Here is a 12,330-nt window from a genome sequence, read left to right on the forward strand (position 1 = left end):
AGATTATTCAAGCTTTAGAATATGAAAAAAAATAAAATAAAATCCACATCAGTTTTATATACCAGAAATTATGCTTCATGTTCAAATTGCCGTTTGTGCCCACAGTACTTCAAAGCAACAAACCCACTTCTGCTTACTTTTCTATAAAAATGTTATAGCATGCAATTTGACTTTCTATACATGTAAAAATATGACCATCATGCATATGAGATCTGGTGGCTGTCTGTCACCTCTCTGGTGCAAGTTACATCTCTGTAAAGTGAGACAACAGCTGGACTCTCTGCTGAGAGGTGAAGAAAAGCATCCAAAAACTGATGGATCAAACCCTCCTGTCTACCAAGAAAAGGAAAGGAATATAGTCATGTCAGATTTTAATAAAAACATCAGCGGCAAAGAAAGAAGACCTCATGAATTACAAATAAATGATACTGAAAAGACGGTTAAAGCTGCCTGTAATAGCCTTATTGACATAAAAAGAATGCAGTTTAAAAGATAAACTATTTTTGTATCCACAAATTAAGTCATGTCTTAATTTGGAAGCAGAGCATGTTTTTAATGTCAATCATAATTTTTTTAATCATAACTGGTGTTTTTCTGATTGCTGTGAAAATTTACAGTGAAATACACATTTGACTAATCGCCCATCTGTAAAACACAATTATCTGTGAAAAGAAAGAAAAACGCTCAAGTCTATGAACAGATTTTATTTCATTTTTATCTTTCGAGCAAAGAATAATTGAATAATGGCTGTTTGTCAGCAATGATAATTACCCCTGAGACAAAAAAAGACAAGTGATAATGTTAAAGCATAAAACAACCACCCAACATGTGCATGTTCCATTTATTGTATCCCATTATTGATCTGGAGCAGAGAATTTCACTTCTTGTTCCCCTTGTCAGTTCTACCCATGCCTTCTCCCAGTGTGTTCAAACTTTTAGACTTTCTAACTTTTTCCTCACTCTGCTTCCATGTTTCACCTTCTGAGACACTCTTGCAGTTGCTGAGCAGCGGATGAACACACAGCCTTCCCATCTTTCTCACCTTCAGTAATCACCCTTGCTTGCTTTCTTCGTTTCCTCTTTTGCTTGCTGATGATCATTTGAGCTCTCAGCCCGGCTGCTGCCTGCCTCTCTCCCTGCTGCCTCAGCTCTGCCCACGGGCAATTTTCACACAAGGCTGATTGAATTTATTCTTTTTTCCTTCTGCAAGTCTGCCTCGACTGTTCACTGTTCTTGCTAAAAGAACGAGGCAACAAGTTCTCATCGCCACGCTTATGCATGCATAAAAACGGACAGTGACAAATGAAACACGTGAGGCATGAACAGCTGCTAATAAGACTGCAGAAATCACATACATTTGAGGAGAAACTGAGAGTTTACTTAAACAGATCCAGGTAACAAAAAGCCTCAAGACTAGAATCTTAACAGGTAGGATGTATGTAGATGAATGCAAAACCACAGAAACATAAATAGATTCTGTGTACAGAACAAAGGAGTGTTGCAGAGGGGGAAAAAAAACTCTATTTTCAAGCTAAAACTATATTTAGTTGTTCAAACTAAAAGCTTGAACCAAAGTTAACAACCTTTTAACAAGTTTTTATCAAGTGATTTATTACAAATATTAATTAATTGCGCCAATGTTATGCAAGCGTTACATGTATTTGTCTTTTTTGTTCTTTTAAATTAAAAATGTTAGTTAACGTCAAGCAGTTCATCGGATAAAGCACTATAAATGATTCACCTGCTTTGACTGAGTACATGTATGAATAGCAAACAGAATAAATTTCCAATAAAACCCGAGAGCAGAGGCTGGCCTTTGAAATATTCTAGAAAATGCTTTTAGTATGGGAGACTAAGTACAGTTTGAATGAAAGTAAATTTGAACAGAAAAACAATATTACGCAATAACCAACCATTTTCAAACGTAATAATTTTAGAATTTCAAATGACCTGTCCTTCCTAGGTAAAGCGAATCACAGATGAAGCAGTACACCGATAAACCCTGAGCGATTTCCAAGCAAACTGAGGATATTTCATTTACACTCTTTGACACACACACGTTTTGAGCAATATTGTTGAAAGTAACATGCCCAAAATGAATTGAAAGTATCTCAAGAACTATAGAGTTTATTTTAATTGTTTTGGTATCAAAACAAAGGCAAGACCCAAGAGAATAAGTTACAGCTCTAAAAACCACCCTGCCTGTTACTGAGGAAAGTGAATTAATATGATAAACAGCAGAAATTAAGAAAAAAAAATCAATTTCCACCTAAAAAAAACCCCACTTCAATCTATGAAGATTTCTTTCAAAGCATGCAGTTGAAATCCAAAACATGTAGTAAACAACAGTTCACAATCTGACCTTTTACTGTGCCAAGTTTCATAAAAAAAACGTAAATCATATGAGTTTTAGAGAGGTACTACTAGATAAAAATCAAGGCGGACCTTCCAAATGAGCCATTTTGGCACAATTTGTGCCATTTGAACTTTCTTAGTTTTTATTTCTGTAGGGTCTGTTTTAATCATTTATTCTTTTCATATAATAAATTATTATTTATCATAAATAAGTAATTACATCTAATAATTGTTTTTGGGGGTTCCTTTGAAAAATCCACATTGCATTCATTCATAAAAAGAGAAAAAAAAGGGCAAATTGTAATAGTTTGAAAATGAAACAGATTAACTCTCAATAATATTTCAAATAGAGTCGTATAACAATGAAAATGCAAATAGCAATGAAAACTAATTTGTCAAAATGATATGATCACAGGAAAAAACTAATATATCTCATAAGTACATTACCATAACAATGCGCTCTGCGCGTAAAATCATCCAGTTCTCCATTCAGGTTTTCAAAAGTACACGGGGCAGTTTCTCGGGAACGTATTCGCCAATTTTGATGTTGACATGTCCTTCGAACCGTCAGAGCCAATAGAATCCGAGGGCATTGACATTAATAAGGAATCTAAAGTCATTCACCAATTACAGCAAGGTAAACGTACATTGACGGAGTTTGCCTCAAGATTTTGTTTATGGTAGCTAAGAGACGGAAAAGGCTCTGTGCCGAACCGAAAACAATGTGAGATGTACGCAGGGAAAATGGATTATCGGACCAGGTGAAAATATTTACTCTAATATGGATTATGACCACGAAACAGCAAAGGTAGGACTGGATTTATGCTTTGAGCTTCGTGAAATTAGCCATTTCTTTTTGTCTTCTTTAGCTGCTGGTTCAGTGAGTTTTGCACGTAGCGTGGCGACTCTGGTATTGTTGGAAACTGCACAGCTTCGGCTTTACTCTGATAGTTTTTGTGCATCAGGTCTCGTTGCTCTTTTATTGTTGCGTTTTTTACTGGGTATGTCTCGTTAGCGTCTAATTGCATTTCTTTTTATCAATCTGCTTAGTGTTCAATCTGGGTGTGGTTGAGGTAGAAAATATTGTTTCTATCATTTAGAAGAACTTTTTTCCCTTTACGTGGATATGCAATATGCCTATATTGATAAATGTATAGCATGTGTTTTTAATTGATCTTGTTGGGGCAAGCGCCGAGGTCTAAACAGCAGTGATGAACCAAGAGGGCATGAAAAACATATTTCATTAGTATGTGAGTTATTGGAGAAGAAAAAGCTCAACTTAGAAATACATGCTGCATTACTGATGAACAGAAATCCAAAATCCCTTAAATCAAAAGCAACATAGATTTTTTATTTTCATTTTTGCTTCCAATACAAATCAGAATCATTTATCAAAGATGATGTGTAACCTGTTTTTACGTCTGATTAAATGACTACCTCTGAATTTATCTGCCATTAATGAAAGTTTCTGCACTAAAATGCTTAAACAGTCGATGCTGTGAACGGTTTTGGCGCTGCGTAAGCCAGTAGAAATAAACCACTCAGGCGCTGTCAGTTGTTCCCCCTGAATTTTTGGCACACATCTTCAAGTGGATTTTTAAATTATCAGTATAGGGAGTTCCTGACAAAGCTCCTGACAACTGTTACAGATCTACTGTCTGGGAAGGAGTTGGCTGGGGCCCCAAGCAAGGTGTGAAGCCAAGTTTTAACAATAACACTATATTTTGAAATGCACAGATTACAAATCAGTAACTTAATTTGTGCACATTATCTTGCTTATTAAATCTGAGTTTACATTTCAAGGTGATAGTGTGCTGCTGCTTCCTGTCTGTGTCTATATCATATATTCTGGCTACTTTGCTCAAATATCCACAAATAACATTCACTACATAAAATACATATTCACTTTGAACATAATAAAACATCTTGACAAGTATTTCTATCTCTTACAGTGAATGCTGTGCATATGTTACAGTCAATATGTTATTTTCAAGATAAACATGCTTAGCCTTTTGCCCAGCAGAAAAACAGCAGGTGCAAAACATGAGTTTATAAAGACTGTAGTTGTATGTATCGAGTCAAATCTAAGATTATAAATCAATGATAAGGCTATGCAAGATTCAGGTAGTGTGTTGCAAGAATAAATCCCTCCAGCAGAAGCTGGTTGGAACAAAAATATATCTTTCTGACAAAGAAAACTAAGGATATGATGAACTGGAGAGGCCACACCATATGAATTTCATAGGCAAGTAAGTTGTGACTCACTCGTTAAATAGTTTTTTTTAATTATTATTTTCTTTAAAGCCAATTTTGGAATGTCATACTGTAACTCTAGCCAATGTCTGTTCTGAAATTATTATAATGAGGTACAACAAGAATTTTGATGTTTGTCTGCATCGTCTTAGTCAAATAAATGAATGTCAAAAACATTATTGGGAAATGGATGGGGACCAGCACATTGGTCTTCAGAACAGCCCTTATGCATTTTTTTTAAGAAGATTCTACTGTAGACCTGTTTTATACAAGTATACCACATGCAGCATAAAGTACTTTGAAAAATACAACTTAAAGAAGCCTTGCAGTCTTGACTGGCCAATTACTCATAATTGGCTGTGACATTGCACCATGTGTGCATATTAGGCATGGGCCAGCATGAAATTCTCGTGGTTTGATAACCTTGAGTAAATTAACATGGTTTCACTGCATTACTGAGTAAACACAAAATAAGCTAAAATAATTTCAAAAGACCTAAAATAATGACATTACCTTATTTGAAACAGAAATGCGCTACTGGGGCTAAAACAACATACCAATTCTGAGTTATATGATGATAATTTATTTAAATATACTGTTATTTTTAACAAGTATGTAAAATGTTAACTGCTTAATTCCTCAAGCTATCTGCTTCAGTAACTAACCTACATTTGGTCGATGCACAGAAAAGCAACTTGCGGTAGTTTTACACGTACTGGCAATCTTGTTTTCCATTATTTGTGTAATCTATTCTATTTAAACAAAATACAGCAAAAGATATGTGACGTGGGACAGAGCATGCAAAAGACATTGGCCCTAAACACAAACGTCTCGGTTGAATTTCGACCTTGGGATCCTTGATGCAGGTCTTTCCTCTTGTCCCTCTTGTCTCTCTCTGCCCATTTCCTTTCTGAATTCTTAACCAAGTGACATAAAATCCAACAAAATTAAAAACAAAACACAGTACCACCTACAATAATTGTCTATTTTGTGCAAATTTTTGAACCTAAGCAGGCAGTTGTGATGACGGATGATGGAAGAAGTGGCAGCAGCAGCAGCTGGACCACCTTGAACATGGCGGTGTAAGGACCGTTTCCATAAGACTGATCATTAATGCCTTCTGGGGCTCCAAGAAAACACACACATTAAAAGTACATCCCACATGGTCAAAACAACAGAAAGTTATTAATGGTCAGGTGTTTTTGCCGTTCTGCTTGAAGCACTTCTCCAGCAAACTGTGTCCCACAAGGAGTCATAATCATCTTCAGCTCCCCAGCAATCATTTACAGCAGCACCAGCTGCCCAATATCCTCTGGTCAAACGGGATCCACAATCTCATAATAGTCTCCTGTACGATGTCTCAGCAGATTTAAGTCTCAACAGCAGCAACAGACCTTCAATCTGTTGGTTTTATCATCCGAATTGGACGCCAGACTGCAGGGGGAAGTTTCTAATGGTGATAAATCAAGGGGAGGGTGGCGAGCTGGTATAAATCTGGCTCCCAGTAAGGACATGAAAACCCATGTGATTGATACCTGCAACGGGCGAAAGGTATTGACAGATTTATTAGTAAATTAAGACTGAAAAGGATGCCATTGTGCAAATAAAGGATGTAAAATAGAAGAAAAAAGTACTAGTCAGTGGACAAAGATCCAAACAAAGGCGGCAAAAGAAATCAAGGCTACAAGTAGGTTTTTATTCAAGATGCTTGGAATTCATAACAGGTTATGCTTGAGTGACATGGTAAGATAGAGGCAATCTTTAAAGAAAATGATTTTTTTATACAGTATGTTCATTTCAGAAATTGCCATCAATGACTCCATTTATAGAAATTTCCACGGAGCAGTGAATAAAACAAAGGAATATATTCTGCATGACTTTAAAGGCAGGCGAATGTGAAATAATAGATCCGACAATATATTCTGCTCTGGTAATGTATTCAGATTTCACTCATTCAGCAGCAGTGAACAATTTTACGCCACTCTCTCCTCAACTCAGCTGGCCTGCAAATCAATGTCCATTAAAGCGACCGAATGTCACTGCATCTTCATTCCACTAATGTTACTTTGGCACATGTCTCAGTCTCTTTCCTCTGACTGCAGCGTTCAAAACGTGCAGCTGCAGAGGATAAAACGTGCGCACGCTCCAAAAGGCTGCAGATGCTCATTATGGCAACATGTTGACCTCCAGTGACTCCACAACATTCTGATAATAAACTCGACCATTCGTGCTGTGTAGTCGTCATAGGCAATTTTAAACAATTATTTATCCAGGCAAGGCTTACAGGGTCGTCACGCTTCTTCTCAAGCGGAGCCAGCTTTAGCACACGCAATGTTTGTCGGATTCAGAACAACAGGTTGCTGCTTCCAGCAGCTTCTCTCAAATGAATGTGGCAGACCTTAAATTGCCCCATAGTTTCTAGAGCTATATATTTTTTTAAACTTCAGGGTTGATTTGACACAATAGTTTTGTAAAATGGAGTTACTTCATCACCACTTTATATAAAAGCAGAATGTAAAATAGAAAAGTTCAGTGGTGTTAAACTCTCAAAAGTTAATATTGGTGTATTTTACAACTTTCCATGTACAAATCCTGCTTTACAGATGTCCATTTTTCATTAACCACAATTACAATGATATTAGGTTATTTCTAATTTTTAAAAATCTTTTCCATTTTTTCAGACTACATTTAGAAAGATGATTTTTGTATTTCTTAATATATTAAACTTTTTAAATTACTCTGTGTTTACACAAGTAGCAAACCAGCCAATCACATGGCAGCAGCCAAATGTATTTAACCATATAGATGTGGACAAGATGACCCAGTCCGTCTAAGAAATTAACTTATCTACTGGAGCTTTCCCACAAAACCATCTCTCAGGTTTAGCAAAAATAGTCTTAATTTGATAAGAATATTTCAGAACATGCACCAGGTTAAACATGGAAGCAGATGTGCTGCAATAGTAGAAAACCACAGCAGAGCCCATTCCAGTCAGCTTGCAAAGAACTGTGTTCAATTCAGATAGGTTATTGGCAAACTTTGTACTTTTGTATTAATGAGCATTGTTTAAATGCCACAGCCTATCTGACTATTGTTGCACATCATGGCCATTCTTTCATAACCACAGTGTACCTTCAGAACAGCACTTATGCATTTTTTTTAAAGAAGATTCTACTGTAGACTTGTTTTATACAAGTATACCACATGCAGCATAAAGTACTTTGAAAAATACAACTTAAAGAAGCCTTGCAGTCTTGACTGGCCAATTACTCATAATTGGCTGTGACATTGCACCATGTGTGCATATTAATTTATCTTTCCATCTACTAATTTATCTTTCCAGCGGGGTAATGCAACATGTGATGAAGCTTAAATCATATTAAACTGGTTTCTTTAACATGGAAGTGAGTTCAGAGTGCACAGTCATCAAGTCTCGATCCAGTAGATCACCTTTGGGATGTGGTGGAATGGATGTTTTGCATAAAGGACGTAAAATCATGTCAATATTAACCAAAATCTGTTTGAGACCACTTGCTGAATTAAGAGAGTCCTGAAGGAACAGTGCTTGCAAGATGCCCCTAATAAACTGAGCCGTGGGTGTAGATTATTCCTAATAAATGCATTTGTTTAAATTCACATCATAAGACATGTCATAAAGGAATTGGCCAGACGATGGGTGGTCTCTTGGTGAATGTTAGTAAATAAATGGACCAAAAGAGTCATTTCAACTTCCATAGTGAAGTTGTAAAGTCAGTATAAGGCTGTTATGAGTTGAAGTTGTGGTGGCAGTGATGGTAGTCTGTCCTTGACATGCTGTTACTTAGAGGTTGGGAATTTTATAAGAGAATTGACTATACTGAACTGATGATTAGTGTGATCCTACAGCATGTTGCTTCACTATGATAAAGCCTGAGGTGTCTTGCTGGGTTGTAGGATAAGGAAAGGCGTGACTGTAGATCTATACAGTGGGATTTTTGTAACAAGGTGTTGATGACATACAGTGCATGCAGGAGAGGTGCAGAAGTAGGTTGCTGAGAAGAGGAAAACGGTAAAGAAAAAAACTGGTGGCAGTTTGGTTCATAGCAATATTAAGGTTGCATTAACACTGTCAAAGATTCTGCAAATTTGCCATAAGTTATTTTATCAGTGTGAAAAATAACATCTTCATCCAGAGTGAATGGAGCAAAGACAAAATAAACTTTTTTAAGTTGCCTCCATTGACTATTTTATCTCTTCCAGGCTCACTCCACATCCAATCTGAAAGATTTATTTTTTTAATGTGTAATGTTGCATCAGCTCTTTTTGAGTTTTACATTTCAGATGTTTCCTAACAGCTAATTAAAATTAAACATTTATGCCGAATTATGGAAATATTATTTACATCACTGACCGCATAACATCACTGGAAGCACAATGACATCAGCTTGTACATTAATCACAGACTCGGTCGTTTGAAAATTTACAAGCAATTAACTTATGATCAAATCTCTACAAATAAGGATTTAAACAGTCAATCACAAATAAAAGTATCTATGCTTATTTAATTCACTTTAAGCAGGTTGGTAGTTTATAATTTGAGCATTTAAATGAATGATTAAGAGCATTAACTAATTAAAGATGGTTCTTTAAAGTCAGAAATTCCTCAAGTAAATTTCCTTTGACAAATTGTATTTTGTTTATAACCATACAACCATCTAATAAAAACATGGGTGGTTTAGACAAGCCCACAAAACAAAATTTAATTAATATAAGAAAAAGTAATCCATAACTTAAACATAATCTAATTAAAATGTTAGATTTGGTCAGAATCTGTAATTATTAACTGTCTTTTTTTGTTTTTTGTGTCTAATTAGTGGCCATAAAAAAAAAAAAACAAATAAGACGCTTCATTAGAGGTTTCTTGGTGGTAGTTTGGGGGACACATTACTTCTCACAAACTCCACTGTCACACTCACACAGGATGTTCATCACTCAAACTCCAGGGCTGGTTGGAGATAAAGGAAGCAGCAGATCTCACCAGAGAAAAAAGGACAACAGACATCTATTAATCTTACCTCCTCTCCTGTCAGGTAGTATGCCGAGAGCAACCCGCCAACGTAACGAATGTTCACCTCAAAGAGTGATGCCTCGCCATTCTGTTGAACCGAGAGAGAGGGAGATCAAATTGTCAAATGTCATAATTCAGCTAAGACCTAAAGTCAGGAATAAAGTTGTGGTACGAAGGGAAAAAAGAACACACTACTAAGTCTCCCCATCTAAATTCAAGCTGCTGTTGGTTTGGGAACTCTTTTGGGTGCACATCAGTCCAGATGTGAAGGTAAATATTTCAGTCAGTGAAGTCTCTGAAATGTATGATGATGTGTGGAAGTTTCATCTCTTCCAGGTGTTCTGATTTGCATTGCGCGACTGTTTTCTTCATTTCAAAGATGCATTAGGAGGACATAATGAATGTAAAAGAAGTCTGACACTGAAGACAAATTTCACTGTTTATCACTTCAGTTTGCTTTACAACGCCGGTTAGTTTTGTTCTCTTTTATAGTTTCAATTTGAAAATTAAAAAAAAAGTGTCATGGACAGAAAAACAGCTACTTTCAGGATAGTTTGCAATCAGAAATATGTGTTTCTGAAATCTAAAGAAAGAAATCAAGTAAGAATACAATGGATTGATGGAAACATTAAGAAGAAAATAAAATGAATTTGGGATTTAAAAAAAATACAAATTTAAATTTTGTTTAAAACACAGTTTTAAATTTACTTGGGGGAAAATATATGGTAGCACAATTTTGTCAACCAGTTTTCATGCATGAAATCTAGAAGAATACTGTTCCTCAGTCTCTGGAAACATATCAGTCCTCAAACAGTGATATACAGCTGACTTGGTATGTTCACAATAGAAAAGGTTCAAGAACATTTTGCAACACAACCTCAGTGGCCTTTGCAACACATGAACACCGCAAACAAAGTGCCACTGACCTCAAGTGTAGAGTCCAGCTGCAGGGTGGTATTGATCACAAACTGAGGAATCTGGCTACGTTTTTAAAAATGTGTCAACATTACATTTAAACTGAACACAAGGGAAGCTGTTTTAAGAGACATAACTGAATATTCCAAAGAGGAAATAGACATATTTAAAAAAAACTGTTTTTGAAACAAACCTTTTACTAATAATTTTTGTCAGGAAAATAAATTAGTACATTACTATTTTGTTAATTCAGTAAGTTTTCAACATGATGGGTTTAACACTGGGATGATAAATTTAAAAAATGTGAAACTGAAAAAAGTCAGGTGAATATGCCAAAAGTAGGAAAGATTGCATTCACTAATGCAATATCTGGGCATAAAATACTTGCATAGAACAAAATAGCAACCCTGTGCCTGTTCTCATCATACACTGGGTCATACATTAAAACTACCAACACTCCTTCCACGTCAACTTGTAGGAAAAGTTAACAAGAGAGTTGTTAAACATTGTTGATGAGATGAAATGACCCTTTTTTGAGATTGTCACACTTCCATTAAGAGCACCACTCATCCAGGTTTTTAGGCTATTGGCAACTCAGTGTCTGTACTTGGACTATGATACCAGGTCTAAATCTAGATATGTAACTTTTATATTGGAAACAAAGCATGCTTTCATTTCAAAGGAGACAATTTCCATTTCCCAGTATCAGCTGTTCTAAGAACCTAGAGTCCTACAACAGAGAGGATCTGCATCAGTAAACACAGAGATGCGAGTTATCACAAGAAATTCCAGCTAACTGTATAAACTAATAGACTGATACATGATGCAGTTTTAATCATGAACATAAAGCAAAGTTGTTTCTTGTAAAAGATAAAGTTTCAGTTGTCAGTATGGTGGGTCACATTTTATTGTTTACAATTTGACCCACTAGTACCCAACAGTATCTACTGTTGTCTGAAGATGATGACAAATACATGTTCATACTTCATAAGCTTGGGGAAAAGTTGTTTTTTTCACAATTCAACAGGTCAAAAGAAACCCGACAGCATTGAATCAAGTTAATTTCTATTAAATGTCCTTTCAATTGTCAGAACAACCGAATTGGTTACTTATAAAATGTGGCTCTGATTAGCACTGATTTTAGGGAACATCTGGGCTGCAGTGGCTTCAATGCACGTACAACCTTTCTGAACTGAAACACCTGAAGGAATACAATGTTCAGTATGTTGGTATTACAGACAAAAGGATAGGTCCTGCTGAATCCCCATGACAGCAAATGTTAATTAGGAAATTCTGCTGTATTCCTACAAGCACACAATTCGACCCAATCCTTAATCATTAGTCACTGTGGGGATAAGACGGCGAGGTGAACCTGTGCTTGTGAGAAAGTCTCTCAAACCACCAGGCTCTCATGCCCTCGCCTTCTCTTTGTGTGCTTGTTATAAAGAGATCTCGCTCTCCAAAGACGTCTAGAGGCAAGCCAACTTTAAAAAGTCAGCCTAGAGAGGCGAATCCATGTAATTATGTTCCCTAGTGTTTTGTCTCCTCTTTTGTCTGAGTCTCCTGCAGCTGCAGGGTGGTATTGATTAAAGAAGAGCAAGATCGCTAGTTAAAACAGATTTTTTTTCCCTCTGTTGTATGACAGAAAATTGCTTTAAAAATGTTTTAAACTGAATGTCACAAATAATATGACGTGTTCCGACTGTAGTAAAGTCAACAATTATTGTGTCAATAACTAATCCTGTACATTCCAGAAACGG

General features: G+C 36.1%; 1 protein-coding gene across 1 annotated transcript in view; it reads right to left on the minus strand.

The window, feature by feature from the left end:
* The window catches only part of LOC103477781 (mannosyl-oligosaccharide 1,2-alpha-mannosidase IA), a 207,581-nt gene that overhangs the window by 56,159 nt on the left and 139,092 nt on the right, over window positions 1-12,330 (minus strand). Inside the window, exon 4 of the mRNA XM_008431079.3 lies at window positions 9,663-9,743. Coding sequence (XP_008429301.1) covers window positions 9,663-9,743 — 81 coding nt within the window. The remainder of the gene's footprint in view (window positions 1-9,662; window positions 9,744-12,330) is intronic.

The sequence above is a fragment of the Poecilia reticulata genome, chromosome 16, assembly GCF_904066995.2.
Source record: "Poecilia reticulata chromosome 16, P_reticulata-male-v2, whole genome shotgun sequence".
Classification (NCBI taxonomy): Eukaryota; Metazoa; Chordata; class Actinopteri; order Cyprinodontiformes; family Poeciliidae; genus Poecilia; species Poecilia reticulata.